Source organism: Mastigoproctus giganteus, chromosome 14, assembly GCF_048544385.1.
Source record: "Mastigoproctus giganteus isolate SK-2022 chromosome 14, ASM4854438v1, whole genome shotgun sequence".
Classification (NCBI taxonomy): domain Eukaryota; kingdom Metazoa; phylum Arthropoda; class Arachnida; order Uropygi; family Thelyphonidae; genus Mastigoproctus; species Mastigoproctus giganteus.
This window is the reverse complement of record NC_143588.1, coordinates 99,986,123-100,006,609: the sequence shown is the minus strand read 5'-3', so window position 1 is coordinate 100,006,609 and position 20,487 is coordinate 99,986,123. Positions and strand designations below refer to the sequence as shown.

General features: G+C 36.9%; 1 protein-coding gene across 3 annotated transcripts in view; it reads left to right on the top strand.

Annotated features, from left to right (window-relative positions):
• Nucleotides 1-20,487, top strand: part of LOC150075440 (transmembrane and coiled-coil domains protein 2-like) — a 155,949-nt gene that overhangs the window by 77,499 nt on the left and 57,963 nt on the right. For all 3 annotated transcript variants that reach the window (XM_090389306.1, XM_090389308.1, XM_090389305.1), the window contains 2 exons: nt 6,340-6,422; nt 16,970-17,030. In XM_090389306.1, coding sequence (XP_090245432.1) covers nt 6,340-6,422; nt 16,970-17,030 — 144 coding nt within the window. The remainder of the gene's footprint in view (nt 1-6,339; nt 6,423-16,969; nt 17,031-20,487) is intronic.

Sequence of the window (20,487 nt, the reverse complement as noted above, 5' to 3'; positions counted from 1 at the left end):
CCAAATTATTTGCTGTATGATTCCTTTCGCCTCAAAGGAGGTACTTGTGCATATGTCCGTTCTGATATTCCCTGTCAGAGACTTGGCAATTTGGAATCTCCTCTCTTTGATCTTCTCTGGCTTAAAATCTCTCTACCTCATTGTATAAAATTCATCTGTTGTCTCTACCGTTCTCCCAACTCCACTAATCACTTGGAGCTCTTTGACTTCCTCTCTTTGCAACTTGACTTTCTCCAGTCCAACTTTCCTAACAGTGAGGTAATTTTCCTTGGTGATTTTAACGTTCACAACTCCAGCTGGCTTCAGTTTTCTAGTCACACCGACCCAGCAGGTCGTGATGCTGAGGCTTTTGCAATTACTAATGACCTAGCACAGATTGTTCATTTACCTACAAGAATACCAGACAATCCTAATCATACAGCCAATACGCTTGATCTTTTTCTCACAAACAACCCTTCTAAGTACAAGGTTGAAGTGAGAGGTCCTTTAGGCACTTCAGATCACAACTTGGTGATTGCCTCTTCTCCAATGGAACCTTTATCTCATGGCTATTCCCAACCTCGTATTGTTTGGCATTACAAGAATGCAAAATGGGATGACCTGCGAGACTTCTTTTCTTCTTTTCCTTGGTCTGATTACTGTTTCAAAACTTCTGATGTCAACGTTTGCTCAGATCGTGTCAGTGAAATTATTCTTGCAGGAATGGAATCCTTTATCCCACACTCCACTTTAAAATCTCGTCCTTTATCTAAACCTTGGTTTTCCAATAAATGTGCTAAGGCTGTCCAAGAGAAGAACGTTGCATATCGTAATTGGCTTGTTTCTAATTCTTCAGTTTCATTTTCTGCCTACACCAAAGCTCGTAACAATTGTAAAGCAGTTATTAATCAGTCCAAACTAGAGTTTGAACAGGCTAAGAGTAGAAAACTTGCTTCTTGCCCTAATGGTAGCCGAGCATTCTGGTCTCTTGCCAAAGCTATTGGCCGCAACTTTTGCCCATCTCTGCTCCCACCTCTGTCCAAACCAGATGGTTCTGTTGTCACTTCAGCCAAGGATAAAGCTTACCTGCTAGCATCCCATTTTTCTTTGAGCTCATGTATTAATGATCTTGGTAAAACACCTCCCACCATTCCTAACACGCTCCATTCAATGCCTCCTGTGGTCTTCCGTCAAAAGGATATCAGAAGGATTTTGATGAATCTTGATGCTAAGAAAGCTCCAGGTCCTGATGGTATTTCTCCAGTTGTTCTCAAAACCTGTGCTCCTGAACTTACTCCTATTCTTTGCCGCCTTTTTTCACTTTCTTATTCCAAAGGTGTTTTTCCTTCTGCTTGGAAATTTGCTCATATCCAGCCAGTTCCTAAAAAGGGTGACAAATCCCTCCCATCCAATTATCGTCCCATTGCTATTACTTCTACTCTTTCTAAAGTAATGGAGAAATCAATTAACCGCCAACTCTTAAACTACCTAGAAACCTTCCGTCTGATCAACGATCGCCAGTATGGATTCCGTCAGTGTCGATCCACTGGTGATATTCTGGCTTATGTTACCCATTTATGGACTAATTCAATGGAAAGGTTCGGTGAAACACAAGTAGTTGCTCTTGACATCTCAAAGGCTTTTGATCGTGTTTGGCATAAAGGTCTTCTAAACAAGCTTCCATCTTATGGTTTGCCAACTGTTTTTAGTAATTGGTTATCCAGTTTTCTCTCTGATCGCTCACTGAGGGTGATGGTAGATGGCTCTCTGTCTTCTAACTTCTCCACTAATGCCGGTGTCCCCCAAGGTTCAGTTCTTTCCCCCACTCTTTTCCTCTTGTATATCAATGACCTTCTTCCATTGACTGGAAATCCTATCCATAGTTTTGCCGATGATAGCACATTGCATTCAACTTTCCATTTTGAGAAACCTTGTCCAGCTGAATCAGCTTCAAGTTCTCAAAAATCTGCTGCCAATTCCTTAAATGCCGATCTTCAGGTAATTCTCCAGTGGGGCAAAGACAACTTAGTTGATTTCAACCCTTCTAAAACTCAATCTTGTCTTATATCTCGCAAAAAGGATTCTTCTGCTCCTATGCTTATCTTTAGTGACATTCCGATTTCTAGGCAAAATGATATATCTCTTTTGGGGATTACCCTGACTTCTAATCTCTCTTGGCACAAGCACATTACAAATATTGCTTCCTCTGCATCTAAAAAACTTGGTTTTCTCTTTCGCTCTCGGCGTTACTTTTCTCCCAAACAGCTGCTCACTCTGTATAAATCGCAAATCCGCTCTGCCATGGAATATTGTTCCCACATCTGGGGTGGTGCCCCCAAAACCTCTCTCAGGCTTCTTGATTCCATTCAGAAGAGGGCAGTTAGGTTAATTAATGATTCATCTCTAACAGAGTCTCTCCACTCGCTGTCTCATAGACGCACTGTTTCTGCTGCATGCCTCTTCTACAGATACTTCCATGGGCACTGTTCTTCTGAATTGGCTTCTATAATTCCCGCTCTCTCTTTCAAAACAGTCCGAACACGTGCCGCCACCAGCCAACATCCATTTACTGTCCAACTTCAAACCCACAGAACCAACTTTTCATCTTCCTCATTTATTCATTCAACTGCCGTTTTCTGGAACAACCTTCCTTCATACATATTTCCTGAAAATTACAATCTACAGAAGTTCAAGTCCAATATCAACAAATATCTTCTTTCGTCTTCTCAACCTCCAACCCAAGCACGGTACTAAGTACTATAGGTTATAATACCTCTCGTGTTTGGGGTTCTCATAAAAAAAAAAAAAAAAAAAAAAGGTACCCATAGACTTGAGAAGTGCAAATGTGACCCCAATTCACAAAGGAGGATCAAAGGCTGACACAAGTAATTATAGAGATGTGAGTTTAACTTCTGTTCCAGGAAAATTAATGGAGGCACTGGTTAAAGAAGCACTACAGGATCATCTAGACAAGACTTCAGTTATAGCTCGGACACAGCATGGTTTTGTTAAGGGGAAGTCTTGCCTGACCAATTTGATTGGATACTATGATGCAGTCACAAAAGAGCTGGATGCAGGGAATAACTCTGATATTATATACTTGGATCTTAGAAAGGCTTTTGATACTGTTGCACATGGAAGACTGCTGCACAAATTGGAGCAGTGTGACATTGGAGGCAAATTGCTGCTATGGATAAAGGGGTGGTTGAGGGGGAGAAGACAGAGAGTGGTAATCAATGGACACTGCTCATTGTGGACTAATGTTATTAGTGGAGTCCCTCAGGGTTCAGTATTGGGTCCATTATTGTTTTCTGTATTTATAAATAATATTGATGATGGTATATCAAGCTTAATGTCCAAGTTTGCAGACGATACAAAGGTTGGCAGGGTTGTTAAGGACACTACTGACGCTATGCTGCTGCAACAGGATCTGGAAAGGTTGAGCAGATGGGCTGAGAGGTGGCAAATGAAGTTTAACATTGACAAATGTAAAGTACTACATATGGGAAACAGCATCCCCAGAGTAACGTATTAACTCGGTGGTACTACACTGAGTGGTAGAGAATGAAAAGGACCTGGGGGTAATTGTGCAGGCAGATATGAAGTTCTCTGAGCGGTGCAGACGGGCTGCAAGAGTAGCTCATGGTGTCTTGTCAATGATATACAGGAATTTTTCTAGCAGGGATAAGGAGGTGATTATTCCCTTGTATAAGGCAATGAGTACTGTATACAGGTCTGGAGGCCTCATTTCAAGAAGGATGTAGAGCTGCTGGAACGAGTACAGAGATGGGCAACAAGATTAATGAATGGAACAAAGGGTTGCTGTTATGAAGAAAGGCTTAAGTTTTGCAAATTACAGTGTCTGGAGACTAGGCACCGGCGAGGTGATCTGATAGAGGTAAAGAAAGCCTTGAATGGTTTGAGCATGCTCAATGCCGATGGGATTCTTCCTCTTGCTCAGAATAATCACCTGAGAGGGCATAAATTCAAACTGAGGAAAGACAGATGTAGGATAGATGTGCAGAAATTTGCCTGTAGCCAGTGGGTAGTTGGTTGGTGGAACAGACTTCCATCCCTTGTTGTGGAAGTTGATAACCTGAACAAATTTAAGGCTCAGCTGGACAGGTATTTTGAACGAACGGAGGGGTGAAGTGGAAGTTTGTTTGTTTTTTTAGCTGATCCTGCATAAGCTTGCTTTCTTGCATCATATGCCTCTACTAAAGCTAATGCTAATTTGCAACTGTATCAAAAGCTTTCCTAAAATCCAAGTATATGATATCAAAATTATTTTTTGCATCCATTTGCTTTGTGATCACGTAGTATCCAATCAGATTGGTCAGACAAGACTTCTTCTTAACAAACCCATGTTGTGTTTCACCTATAACTGCAGTCTTGTCTACATGATCCTGCAGTGCGTCTTTAACCAGTGCCTCCATTATTTTCCCTGAAACAGAAGTTAAGCTAACAGGTCTGTAATTTTTCATGTTACCCTTTGATCCCCTTTGTGATTTGAGAACACGTTTGCACATCTCCAGTCCATACGGACCTCCCCTGAGTCCAAGGAAGCTCTCATAATTATAGTTAAGGGTTTGTTTACTTCCTTTGCTGCCTACTTTAATATAATTGGATAGATCTCATCCACCCCAGGTACCTTTTTTATGTTTAACTTCAACAATTCCTCCTCCACTTTGCTCTCAGTTATTACAAAATCATTAAGCACCTTGTTACAGTTTTATAAATTTCTGGCACTCTCTTCCCTGAATAACTCCTCATGTGAATATAGATGCAATATACTCATCAGTTTGTCAGCTACCTGAGCAGGATCATCAACAGTCGACCATCTATATCAAGTGGACCAATCTGATTCATCTCCTTCCTTCTAGAATTTACATAAGTAAAGAAATCTGTGCTGTTTTTCTTTACATCCTTTGTCAAAGCTTTCTCATAATCTGCCTTTGCCAGCCTAACCTCCATTGTGACTTGATTTCAGACCACGATGCCGACCGGGCTAGCCGGGTGGGCAAAGTACCTGCCTGGCAACCCAAAGGTCGTGGGTTCGAATCCTGCCTCGGGCTTGGATCGAAGTACTGCAAAAACCTTGGGAAGTGCATTATGGCCACAGATGCCGATGCGCCAACAGCTACCAAAAAAAAAAAAAAAAAAAAATCAGACCACGATATATCTATCATAGGCTTCTGTGTCACCTGATAATTTATACGCATCCCATGCATTTTTCTTTTCTGCCACGAGTCTCGTTAGTCATTTGACATCCTGAATGGGATTTAAGCCTAAACCTTGAACAGTATTTCTTAGTTGATTTTTCAATAATAAACATCAATTACCACTTCTCAGCCCACTACTTTAATCACTGACTCTTGCCCATTTCTCTGGCATGTGAGGACCTTCCCTGAATCTGAGGATGCTCTCATACTTATGGCTAAAGATTTGCTTATCTCACTTGATACTTCTTTCATTATAATTGGATAGATTCTATCAGCCAAAGGTGCCTTATTAAATTGTTGTTTAGGAAAGGTTTCCTTTTGCATAAATAAAATACATACATAAAAAAAGAAGGCAATCCAAATTAGTGAGATTTTACTGTAAATATATTATATCCACTTTTGCATCATGCTTGTTATAAACGCAGACAAGTTTCATTCTGTTCTGGAAAAAGTTGATTAAATATAGAAATCCATATGCATCAGTTATGAAACTTTCATATGTAAAATAATACTATGTACAAAATGTATCTAGAAATATCAATGTAAAAAGCCATACAATTTATATGAGCTGATGTATTATTGGCACTTCTGTCTCATATGTATATCTCATTCAAGTTCTAATATATCTATTCAGATGTAAATATAGCTTACTAAAGGATATCTGTATACTACTTTATAAGAGCAATATACATGTATTTTCTCCTTTTGTTTCATATTCTTGTGTCTCATTAGTAACATTTTAAGTTTTAATTCAATGCAAATTTGACAGCATGAAGTGTGGCATTGCTTCCTTAAAATATATATTATGTAAATTTTATGTGGTGCAATTGTATTAAATTTTTTAATCATTATTGTTGTTTTGATTGCATCGTGTTTAATTTACATTTATAGTGTACATTGATATGGAGAGCACACAGTTTGTTTGCATTTTTCTTGCATTCCATGCTTTTCTTTCTTTTATACAGGTTATCCCTATTCTAATTTAGTTAAATTAATTTCATTTTTCTGTCTTTTAAGTTTCTCTGTTTAAATTTTATAGTTTGGCATTTTAATTTTTCTCTATTGCTGTAAATATATGGTAATGTATTCAAAATAATTTTATGCAACTTTATCTGATATTTGTAAATGTTATTTTCAGAACTGTAAAAACCAAGCCTCGTGAGTTTGCACGTCTTATTAAAAATAGATTTGGTAGTGCAGATAACATAAATACACTTGGAAGTAAGTTTAATTTCATCTCTGTATTAATATGCTGTTGATTGCCTGTTCAAGTTAAGACATGGAAATTATGTTGTTCACATAATGTATTATTGAAAAGTAAATACACTAAATCTAATATCTTATTTAAAAATTATGTAATTTTTGATTATTGGATATAACTATATATATTTTTTGTTGTTATTGTTGTTAGTTTTTTTTTTTTTTTTTGGCTGAATAAGCTTGCTTCCTTGCATGATTTGCTACTACTAATACTAACATTAAATTTTCCAGCTTTCATAAGAAAGCATTCTCTTTCTTGGAAAGTTTATACTTTTGTGCCTTCCATTATTAATGAGCCATTTATGAGTGACTTGCTCAGTTTAAATTTCATCGAAATAAAACTTGATTTTATTCCAGTGAAATTTCAAATGAAATATTTTTCACAAAGATTGACATATCTTTGTGAAAAATTATCATTTGAATAAAATAATAAAAAGGTTCAGGCTTTCTGGCAACTTAATTTCAGACTATTTTTGTGTCTACCACTCAGCATTCTTTTCCATTGTTTGCGCAATGCAGAGGACATCACTTTTGAGAAGCTTCACCTGAATTTTTGTATATTACATCCATTTTTCCCCCTCTCAATTGCATATTGCCTGTAACGTTCCTGATTGATTGTACTTACTCTGTGGCATTTTTAGTTATTATCTATATATTTCTCCTTTAAGACACCCATAAACAGCTTTTTGCTAGAGGGTTATATTTCTAATTTGTGTTGTTCATTTATATGTTTTACTTTGAGTGATATACCTTCCATCCACTAATTTGTCTTTTGTAGCCTTTGCTGTAGTAGGGTGATAAATTTTCCACATGGTGTACTTCTACACCATGTGGAAAAATTTGCTAGGGCTGAGTTTGGGTTCCATTTAGATAGGCAAGCTTGTGGACTTTTTCACATGGCAGGTGTTTCTTGGGCAAGGGTAGCATGATTATTTTTTCAGATTGTTTATCCTGCAAAACAGACAAACTAGTTGTACAATATATGTAATTATACAGTCACAATATGCTGATTTCTCATAGCCTTAGTTGCTTCAGCCTCAGTGCAAAACCTAAAACTAAACTGCCATTTCTAACTCTTCCTTTTATCTTTACTTCATTGTCTGTATATCCCCTTAACATTTTATGTTACATTTTTGAATGTACACTTGTATTTTATTTTCAGCAATGCAACTTCATTTCTGCTATCTTTCTCTCTCTCTCCAGTTATTCTTACCAGTTTTTGCCTTGCCCCTCACAGTGCTCTCTCACAGAAACCTTCACCTGAATATGCTACCCTCATGTTTAATCTGTTCCATCTGGATAACTCTTTCATGCCTGTTCTTCAGAACTTCATGCAACATCCTTTTGGGACTCATTACTCAACTTATCAGATTTTACTTTTTTCTGAGAGAATTAAAAGTTTTTTTTTACAAATAATATATAAAAAGCTTTTTTCTTTCATTCTTTTTTATTTATTTTGTTAAAAGTAAGGAGACCATACTTTAATAACATGTCTAAAATTCAAAAATGCACAATGAAATATTTAAAAAAATAAATATTCTAACATATTACCATTTGTCAGAAATTATTTTAATAACAAAATCTATCTGTACTCGAGCCAACTTTATACACTTTTACAAAACTCACCTTAAAACTTTATGAAGCATTAAAATATATGAAGTAAAAGTATATTGAAGTATTGGTTATAGTAAAGGCAAATTAATATTGTTACAAAAATTGGTACTTATAACTAACAAAAATTTGTTGCAATAACAAAAATAATCTCAAGTTTGTTTTATGAAGTTGTGGTTTTGTAGATGCTAATTTGTTTGCATTGTGCCTGCTGGCTTAATTCATAAGCTTAATACATCCCTGCTATCCAGCTATCCTGCCATACACCCCTGCTTACTTTCTGGTGATTGCATATCAGATATTTCATTATTAGTTACATTATTCACTTATTAGGCACCTGACATTTTATACAATGAAATGCTGTAATGTTATTGAAATTCAAATAGGTCATCCAGAATTTTTTTTATAACATTACACTGGCAACAGACTACTATACAGTGTGTATAGAGAAATGAAATTCTGATATATGTGGCTGGCATTTAGTGTAGAATATTGTACTACTTTTTTTTTTTTTTTGTGGTGTGAATTCACAAGTAATGTTTCTCATTATAGTATTTAAGTATCTTTTTGAATTCTCCACATGAAGTGAATTTCTACCTCTATTTACACATATATATATCATTTATTGCATGAGAACTGTTTAATGCTCCAGATGTTGATATGAAACTATTCATTACAGCTAACATTATTTTCAAGGGAACTAAACTTTGTATAGCCACAGCTGTATTTCTTCTCAGTTAAATTTTATATTGATAAACCAGTGGAAGTAGTCCATACATTTGCTATGGTGGGGGGGGTGCAATGCAGCTCACCAGTCACTTCCAGTTTTCATTATAGTATGTAGCTGAATACCATTACAGTGGCATTGTTCTCTTTTTAACCTTTGTTATCCCTTAGCCATATCTAAGAAAATGAAGTACAATGACATGATACTCTTGGTATTCTAAGGAATGTAGGAGAAAGAATCTTGTTTTTGAAATTAAATTAAATAAAATCAGGTGTTAAGAAGCTGGTCACTGTAACACTGATATCAGTCAAACATTCAATGTGTTTCATAAAATGGTAGTAGCAGTTCTCAAATTGTATTTGCAATAACTGAGAGCAGAGTGGAGGAGAAATTGTTGAAGTTGAACATAGGAAGGGCACCTGGGGTGATGGGATCTGTCCAGTTATATTGGAGGAGGAAGTAAGCAAACATTTAGCTATAATTATGAGAGCATCCTTGGACTCAGGGGAAGTCCCCACGGACTGGAGATGTGCAAATGTATCCTCAATTCACAAAGGGGAATCGAAGGGTGACATGAGTAATTACAGACCAGTTAGTTTAACTTCTGTTCCGGGTAAAATAATGGAGTCACTGGTTAAAGATGCATTGCAGGATCATCTAGACAAGACTGCAGCAATAATTCAGACACAGCATGAGTTTGTTAAGGGAAAGTCTTGTCTGACAAATTTGATTGGATATTATGATGTGGTTATAAAGGCACTGGATGCAAAAAATAATTTTGATATCATATACTTGGATTTCAGGAAAGCTTTTGACACTGTTATGCATCGAAGACTACTGTACAAATTGGGGCAGAATGGTATTAAGGGTAAGTTGCTACAATGGATAAAAGGATGGTTGAGTGGGAGAAGACAGAGGGTGGTAATCAATGGGTGCTGCTCTTCGTGGACTAATGTTATTAGTGGAGTCTCACAGGGTTCGGTGTTGGGTCCACTGTTGTTTTGTATATTTATTAATGATATTGATGAAGGTATAACAGGCTTAGTGTCGAAGTTTGCAGATGATACAAAGGTTGGCAGGGTTGTTAATGACAGTAATGGCAGTGTGCTACTGCAGCAGGATCTAGACAATTTGGGCAGATGTGCTGAGAAGTGGCAACTGAAGTTTAACATTGACAAATGCAAAGTACTGCATATGGGTAGAAATAACCCAGAGGAACGTACCAACTGTGTGGTACTACACTTAGGGTGGGAGAACATGGGGAATCTGGGAGTAATTGTGCAGTCAGATATGAAGTTTTCTGAGCAATGCAGACAGGCTGCCAGAGCAGGTCGTGGGGTTTTGTCAATAATATACAGGACTTTTGCTTGCAGGGAAAAGGAGGTGATTGTCCCTCTGTATAAGGCAATGGTCAGGCCACGCCTTGAGTATTGCGTACAGGTCTGGAAGCCTCATTTCAAGAAGGATGTAGATTTGCTTGAGCGTGTACAGAGAAGGGCAACAAGATTGGTGAGGGGAATGAAGGGATCCTCTTACCAAGAGAGGTTTAAATTCTGAAAATTGCAGAGGCTGGAGACTAGGCACCTGCAAGATGATCTGATTGAGGTGTATAAGGCCTTGAATGGGTTGAGCACGCTGAATTCTGATGGGATTCTTCACTTGTTCAGATTACAAACATAAGGGGGCATAAATTCAAATTGAGGAAAGACAGCTGTAGAATAGATGTGCAAAAATTTGCCTTTAGTCAAATTTTTGGGTGGTTAATTGCTGGAACAAACGTCCATCTGTCGTGAAAGTTGATAGGTTAAATAAATTTGAGAAGGAACTGGACAAACATTTAGAGCGAATGGGTGTGTGAATTTTTTTTTTTTTTGGCTAATACTGCATAAGCTCATACACTTGCTTTCTTGCATCACATGCCACGATTACTATTTTTTTTTTTTTTTTTTATAAAAACCCCAAACGCGAAAGGTATCAAAACCTATAGTACTTAGTACCATGCATGGGTTGAAGGAGAAGTATGGGGGGAAGGGGGATGCCGGAAACTTTGCTCTAGAGACTAAACATGGGTTTCACCACTTCAAGACTCCAATAAGCAAAGTAGTGGTAATTCACCGGTTGATGAAAGTCATCTACCACCTATAAGGCCCTTACAATAAACTGGGATTAGGAAACAGCCCAATGAAAATACAACTGCATATCCATTGGGCTGTTTCCTAATTTCATTTTGCCATAAATTAATGATAAGTTATCAGTTTGCCTAAATTTATGAATTGCATTTTTGCCAAAGTCTGTAAAACTGATATAAGTATAAAAGAAATGGAAAGCATGAGCTGTTAATTCTGATTTGATATCGGTGTGCTCAAAACCCCTAAAGCAGCATCAGAACAATTTCCATATAAGAAGAATGGAAATACCTATTTGCTAAATATATCAGATTTATTTGATATTTTATTATTAATATGAACCTTTATGAATAATTTATGTTACTCATTGTCATTGCAAAACTTTTGGAATTGCTAATGGTTAGTACCCATTCTGAATGATCTCCTGTGTTGTTGCAAATGTATGAATTTTCGAAGGTGCTTCATGCTTGTGTGGGGGGGTGATAATTTAAGGAGCTAGATCCACTGTCGATGGTGATGGAGTGCTTTGCATAAAGTTCTTGGTGGAACATGCAATGTGAAGGGTATGCATGTTCCACTATAGCTTACTGTTAATTCCCTATAGCTTACTTTTCTGGGTCATTTTCTGTGAACAGCATCATGAAATTTTGTCAAACACTGTTTTGTAGTATTCCTAGATTGCTGATTGAACATGCAGGACAGAGACAAAATGAACAATGTGGTCCCTGTGAACAAAAAAAAATTATATATACTCAGCATAATTTTCATATTTCATTGAGATTGTCTTGCTTTTTTTTTGGGCCTTGGAGAAAATGGAGTCTTCCAATGAAAGGACTGGGCCATAGCCGTACACCTATGATTAGTCACCAGTAATGATGGAAGGATGGATTCTTGGGATTAATTGAATGGATTCCTGAGGGTAATTGTTCAGTCAGATATGAAGTCTCTGAGCAGTGCAGACAGGCTGCCAGCAGAACAGCTTGTGAGGTTTTGTTAATGATATACATGTATTTTGCTAGCAGGGATAAGGAGGTGATTATCCTATTGTATAAGGCAGTCGCTAGGCTACTTTTTGGTTCTGCATACAGGTCTGGAGACCTCATTTTAGGAACAATGTGGATCTTCTGGAATGAGTGACATGGACCTTCTGAAATTATATGACGAGAGCCTTGTCGATCAGTTCGGCCCTGGAGAGATTGTGCAACGCTCAAGGGATAGAATTTTTCTCAGCCTGGTCTGTGCTTGTTTACAGGAGAGACTGCTTCTACAGGGATGGGATACACATAAATAGAAAGGATGCAAGAATATTTGCCGATGCTATCGAGACAGAGTTAGTTGGGTCAGAAAACTGCTAGCTTGGGGGGATACATGGACTATTAGATTAACAGTAGCCACTGGCATAGGTGAAGATGATTCTTGCACTGTTTCTATTGAAATGCAATTGAGCAGTAGTCTGGAAAGCAAGGCAAAGGGGATTTCCAGGACTGCTGGGAGTCATAGTGGAACAAGTAAATACATGGGCTGTGTTAGGGTAACTAAGATTAGAAACAGGTGCATATATACTTGCATGTGCACAAATGCTAGGAGTATAGTTAATAAATTTGATATGCTTGAAGTGCTAGTCAAGTCATCAAAGGCAAATATTGTTGGGATATCAGAGACGTTGCGTCACACAGACATAAGCAGTGCAGAATCGGAATTTGGGGAGTACAGTGTGTACAGGAAGGGAGAAGGGGTTATGCTGTTAGTTAAGAAACACATAAAATCTATTGGGAGGGCATCCAATTGAAGTTGATGGACAATGCAATTTTGAGTCTGTTTGGTGTGACAAGCGCTGGGAAAGGAAAAATGAGAGTAGGTGTGTGTTATAGGCCTAATGAAGCTGATGAGTATAATGAGCAATTGTACAGAGAAATAGATTGTGCCAATAAATCAGAGTGTCTTATAATGGGGGATTTTAATTTCCCAGGGATTGACTGGAATTTGTGGGTTTGGTCACTCACACACTAGCAAGGCTTTTGTGGATTTATTGGATGATTGTTTTCTACAGCAGCATGTTCAGGAGGCAACTAGAGGGAGTAATACTCTTGATCTGATTATCAGTAGTGATTCTTCATGCATTAAGAATCTGCAGATAAAGGAATCACTAGGTGGCAGTGATCACAGTGTGCTGAAGTGGGATTTACTCAAAGAGTTAACTACCATCAAGGGTAAAGGGAAGGGTTTTTGCTTTCATAAAGGTGACTAGGGTTGTCTGAGATAGTATTTAAATTCTATATGGTGAGACCAACTGATGATGTTACCAACAGCAAATTCAAAATCTGAAGCATTCAAAGAATTAATCTTGGAAGCTACTAGGCTTTTCATACCAACTAAGAAATATTGTTCAAGATTTAGGCCCAAATGGATGTCAGATGAACTAATGAGACACATGGCAGAGAAGAAAAATGCATGGAATACATATAAATTAACAGGTGACACGGAAGCCTATGATAGATATAAGCTAGTCTGTAACCAAGTCACAAAGGAAGTTAGGCAGGCAAAGGCACATTACAAGAAATCTTTGGCAAAGGATGCAAAGAAAAACAGCAAAAAGTTCTTTACTTATGTAAACTCTAGAAGGAACAGGATGAATCAGATTGGTTAACTTGATATCGATGGTTCAACTGTTGATGATCCTGCTCAATTAGCTAACAAACTAAATGAATATTTTGCATTTAGGCTTTGAATGGATTGAACAAGCCCAGTGCTGATGGAATTCTTCATCTTGCTCAGACCACACATGTGGGGGCACAAATTCAAATTCGGGAAGCACGGTTGCAGAATAGATGTGCGGAAGTTTTCCCTTAACCAAAGGGTGGTTTATGAGGTTGATAGTTTAAATAAATTAAAAGAAGAACTAGACAACGTATTGGAGGGAATGAATAGTTCTAATGCTAATTGTACTGTCACATATTGATGATTGTAATAGTTACCAATGGAATGTCCAAACCTCCCACAAACAAAATTTCTGGGTGCACCACTGGCGGATAGCCAGTTACTGTGTAATACATTGACAACCTAGTGACAATTATATTCATAATATTAGTGATAACAAACATATATAAATTAAAGTATTTTAAATATAATGCTTCAGATCTCTGGAGGTTTTTAAAACTACCAAGATCATTGTACTTGATATATTTTTTTTATATTTAGTCAAGGCAAACAACCATTTGCACTTGAACAGTAAAACATCTCATGGAAAATGCTTCACAATGTTTGATGACAAACACACAATGATTGTGTGTTTCAAGAAAACTTATTGGCTTTGACATGTGTAAAGAATCATGAAGTGTATAAAAACATCAGTATAAAAATTAAGTACTGTGATCTTCATAGTTTTAAAAACTTTCGTAGGCCTAAAAATTCATGCTCTTAAACCCCTTAAGCACCTCAAATTTTTGTTGCACGTCATATGGGCGACAAATTCTAAGAGGGCCACAAAAAGTATTATGCATCCAAATAGATTTCTTGATTTTATTACAGTGTTTAAAACTGTAGTCTTTTAATTTTCTGATAAGACAGTTTTTAATACTGTATATTCCAGCATATAAGTTGACCTTTGAAAGGCTAAAAAATCATCTGTTTTAAGTTTGACTTGTATGCCAAATGTAAAACCTTAATTTGAATTAAAACTACAGTTGATTATTATTTTTTTACAAAGCCTAGGGAAAACAGGGATTAATGCTGCATTCTTGCGTCACAGTGCCTCTCCACTTCACAAAATTCACATCTGCAATATTTTTCTGACTTTAGCTCTCTTCATTTTTCTTCCTCTTTTCACTGCTCTCAGTCCATTTTTTTTGTGGCAAGTATTTTTCTTAATGTGTTGCAATGATTTTTGGAGGGATGTTTTTGTACTGGTTTTCTGCAAAAAAAAAAAAAAAAATTATTTGGAAATGTATCCACCAAGGGAAGAAATGTCTTTTCTGGCTATGGTAACTGTGTAAAAAGGATTGATAAACGGTTTAAATTTGATTTAAACTTTCTCTTATCAGGGATTTTAGGTGAATGTGGATCTTTACTACAAATAACCCATGTAAGTATTATAATGTACTCATTATCCATTCTTTGTAGGGATATGTACTTCATTTTATAGTGTAATGCATTATAATTAGTTTAAATGACGTGAATTGACAAAGCTTCATTTATTTACGTAGCTAAAAGTAAAGTAATCGTGCTTGGTACTTAGGGAGCAGTGCTGTTTATTTGAATTGCACAATGAAAGCAACTTATGCTGGCTTACTTTCCATTATAAGATTGATGTACAGTGAGTCCTCGTATAGCACAATAGTTGTATTCCTAGAAACCATCGTGCAATGCAAAATCGTGCAATATAAATAACAGGCCCTATGGGAAAAATAGGGTTAGGTGCCAACCATCCAAGATTGAACACACATTTGTAACCAAAACATTACCAAAAACAATAAATAATCATAATAAAATACTTACGTATTTTATTACGACTATTACGTAATAAAATAGGCGCCTCCGTAGCCAAGTGGGCAGGAGCAGCAGTGCATAGCACATGCTTCTTGATTAGACCGGGGTTCGAGCCTGTCACCACCAAATACGGAGGATGTGGAAAGGTCAGGGAATGACCACCGCATATTCCCGGAGCAATATGGCCTTAGTTGCTAATGCTCCTAAAAACCAAATAACAAACAAACAAACAAACAATCGAGCCCGTGACCGCCAAACATGGAGAATGCAGAAAGGTCAGGGAATGACCACCACAAATCCCCCAAGCAATGTGGCCTTAGTTGCTAATGCTCCTAAAAAAAACCAAAATAACAATAACAACATAATAAAATATTGCTAATGCTTTTGTTTCTATCATAAACAAACTTGTTCTTTGTTTGATCTTCTATCCAAACAGATGACAGCCGTTCTATCTCTTCCAATTCTTTGCTTGATCTAATGGATTTTGTTACACTTTGAGTTGTTCCTGCTATGAAAGTTGATTTTATTTTCTCTGCATTATTTCTAATTTTTGGCGTTGCCTCATTTAGGCCTGTAGCACATACAATATGACATTTCGCTCAAAGTGTTTCACAATATCATATTTTTTCTTTATTGACAGAGGTGGACTGGCCATAAGCCTTACCGGGGAAACCCCGGTAGGCTGAAGGCCAGAAGACTATAGAGGCCGGTAAAAATTTTCCCAGGTAAGAATTTTTGACCCAGTCCGCCTCTGTCTATCGATATTGCTTTTCTTTTTCTCTCTGAATCTGTAGTATCTTCACCAGGATGCTTCCTTTTCACACCTTTTAAGTATTTTACTCATTTTTGGGAATAAAGCACAATTACAAAATGAGGAGGCTCATTGATACACGTAGGCAAAGCTGTGTGCATGTAGCAGCTGAATAAACAACACCGTAAAGGCAGAGACACACTATTAACACCTCACTAGCTCACATTTTACTAAAGCACATTTCTGGGGGTTACTACCATAAAACAATAAAATCAATTTCCAGTTGTGTTTCTGCTAGTGGAATCTGTTATAAACTGGTAGTAAACTCGATCTAATTGCATTTGCGATAATACTGATAGCTGGTATTGTGTGGGTTTTTACATTATTATGGTGAAATGTGTTTCCCCTTCACTGATATAAAAACATAAATACATTTTCAAAATCTTCTCTTCATTCCTATCGTGTTGTGTTCAGTTGGGGTGATTCCGCGTTCGACTGCCATTTCTTGTAAACAAAAAGGCGAATCGTGCGTAAGCGAATTTGGTTCGTGTTATGTACGATATTGTTTCCCTGTTTATAAATCATGTATGATCAAATTCGTGTAGTGTAAACATGTGTTATACGAGGACTGACTGTATTATATAGCAAACTTAATTTGCTTTTAGCTACTTTCACAAATAAATCTTTTGCCAACTTATGTACATTAATACTTTATGGCTTGTATGCCTCTGAAGCCTTTACTCTAAGTTTATGACTTTAAATTATGTGAACCTCTGTGGATGGTGGAACCTACTTTGCTATTTTTCAGAGACTGAAGATAGCTGTGTTGAAGAGACAAATCTTCATGGAAGTGCAACATTCACACACAGGTATAATATTTATGATATACAAAAATCTGAAATGTTCAGTTTCACATGATTAGCATGGTCATCTAATTGCTTAACAATGTTTTATTTATTTATTTATATGTTTTTTCATGAAAATAGGTCGCATAAAATAATGTTTCTTGAGATATTGTAACTACTGTTCTTAGATGTGCATGCATATAGCTGTATATAAAATTTTTATCGTATTGTTTTTCATTGAATTATAAATGCTTTTAAGATTCACAATAGGATTCATATGCACCGACACATCATGCATATGATTCAAATAAACATTATTTGAATAGTATTAGTATTCATATAGGTCATAAGATACAAATTAGCTTGGCTTTACTGCAATAGCAAAAAAATAATAATAAATAAATAATAATTATTATAATACGGCCAGTATGCTTCTTATCATACTGCCAGAAAGTACTTATCCAATTGTCTTTTAAGCTCACCAGAGTATCAACTTCAAAGCAGCTTATTCCATTGGTTGACATGTTGACCAAACATAAACTTCTTAAGGTCATTGTTTGCTCTCCTCTCTCTCAATGCCTTGTTTCCAGGTCCATGCTCTGTAATCTACACCTATGTAAGCTTTCCTCATATGAATGCCCCTTTGCTGTTCTCACTAGACAAGTTTTCTACCTGGGATCCTTTTAAAAAGCCTTTTCTTGAATGTAATATGAGTTTCAAATATGATGAGCCAGAATTTTTTATTTTCTATAGATCTGATTTTCCATTACATTGTCTGTGATTATTAATGGAATATTTTTTCCCTTCATGTGAATAATTTGTGGTTATTAATGGAATATTTTTTCCCTTCATGCAAATAATTTCTAGTAGAAAGTAAAATTTGTATATTAATACAATTTAATAATTAAATGAATGACTATCAAAATTAACAGTGTAACTGTTACTTTTGCCCTGCTACAGAGTCTAAGTTACATAAGTAGAAAACATTGCAATATCAAACAGGCACCATATCAGCAAATGGTGGTAGATATATTCCTGCCTCTATGTAGGTTTGCCATAGTTCTAAGAATATCATGCTAGTCTAACAGTCTGCTGACTATTTCACCATACAAGACAAATTCATAACAAACAATGCCCTATGAGTCAAAAAATCCTACTGCCTTGATCACATTTGATCAAGATTAACCTTGCTGTTTTGGGCTTTGGAAAAGGTAGTCATCTGTTGAGCAGACTGGACCTCTTGTTTCCGGACCATAACCGCATTAGTCATCAGTAATGATGGAAGAATCAAAGTATGGGTCAGTAGTAGCACATTGACAAATATCCTGACATGTAAGAATTTGTTTCTCACTGTGATCTCACTAATGAAACAGAGTGCAAATGCAGGCAGAACACATCACATTCCCAAATGTTGTGTTAAAATTGATTATGTCCCATAAGAACTACCAATTTCATTAGCAGCCTTGCAGATAGTTAAAAACATCAATCACTGATTTTGAAGTTGGACTTCCAGAGCGAGAATCATTTTCGACAGACAGGTGCTCTCCCTTTAAACTTTGCAAAGCATGAAAAGTCTTTAAATAGCCAATAGTGTCTTCTCTGAAAGCTGTTTTTAATGTTCTGTGGATTTATGTTGTGCTTTTCCCTAATTCTAAAGAGATGCTCTTCTATGAAATCACTCATTTTGAAATGCAATGAAACATGTGAAAACATCTGTTCAGTACACATTAATTCAAACTCATTGCCAATAAATGGATGCATCATGCATTAGTATGTGGAGATGAATCACTGAACATTACAGGTGTGAATTACAGGCTCCGAAAAAGCGATAAGTGCTTGCCTTTTTATTTACCTAATTGTTATTTTATATTGTACTTTATACGTAGTCTTATAGTTATAGTTACGCTGGTTATTTTTAATTTAGATAAAGAGTTTTTGTAGATTACTACTTAATATACACAAAACCATTATTTCGTTCGAATCTTGCAGCCATTGTTTTTGTATAGAGTGGTAGGGAATTCAAATTTTTAATTGTGATAACTAGGTAGCTCTAACATATAATTATATAGGGTAATACGCATCACTGCATTTAGGATTATATTAGATAGCGTAATATTGACAATTAATTAAATTTTTTGATCTTATTAATTTAAAATATGCCCCAGACTAGAGCAGCAAAGCAACGGGCACAAAGTGGTGGGAGGTGCTGTGACTCGGTGGAGAACTGAGGGGGGGGGGCGATTCTCCAATGCATCGCAGCCTAAAAAAAATGTGCAATTTGTGAAATGTTTGCTGAACTCTTTGAAACAGAACATGATCTAGCCAAGGAGGATGTCTTTGTGTATGCCAGGTGCAGAGAGTGTCTAGAAATTAGGCATCAACTCAGCATTCTAATGGGCATCTATGAGAGCTTGAGATGTAGGGTAGATGCCCTTAAAGAAATTAATATGAGGAGCCCGTCAAGCTCTCAGCTGCCCAACTCAACGCCAGAGCTCAGGGAGATGGGGAATATATTGTGTAAAAAGGATAGATGGAACAGGACCAGGGTATGTCTGCCAGGGGTAAAAGTTGATGGCGTTGAAAAGCATAAATCATCTTTTAAGGGCACAAAAGGTGATATAGTCGTACACGTTGGCACTAATGATATTAAGAGTAGGAGACCAGCAGAATTACTTAACAAGTACAGGTCACTGTTGAAAAAAAGCCGTGAATTAGGGTTGAATTTGAAAGTGTCTGCAATTCTGCCCAGACACAATAGGAGAGAGTATGTGATGAGAGTCTTGCAGATCAATTCGGCCCTGGAAAGACTGTGCAAGGCTCAAGGGGTAAAATTTTTTTCAGCCTGGTCTGTACTTGTTAACAGGAGAGACTGCTTCTACAGGGATGGGATACACTTAAATAGAAAGGGTGCAAGAATATTTGCTGATGCTATCGAGGCAGTGTTAGGTAGGTCGGAAAACTGCTAGCTTGAGGGGATTCACAGACTAAAAGGTTAAAAGTAGCTACAGACAGAGGTGAAGATGATTCTTGCACAGCTTCTATTAGAATAAATAGCGACCTGGAGCGAGGGGACCGGGTGTTTTCAGAGATTGATGGCAGTCATCGTGAAACAGGTGGGTATGTGGGATGTAGTAGTAGTAGTGGCACATGATGCAAGAAAGCAGTGTAGGAGCTTATGCAGCATCAGCCAAAAAAAAAAAAAAATCACACCATTCCCTCCAAATGCCTGTCCAGTTCCTCCTTAAATTTATTTAACCTATCAACTTCCACAACGACAGATGGAAGTTTGTTCCAGCAATTAACCACCCGCTGGCTAAAGGCAAATTTCCGCACATCTATTCTACATCTGTCCTTTCTTAATTTGAACTTATGTCCCCGTAGGTTGGTAATCTGAACAAGTGGAAGGATCCCATCAGAATTCAGTGTGCTCAACCCATTCAAGGCCTTATAGACCTCAATCAGATCACCGCGCAGGTGCCTA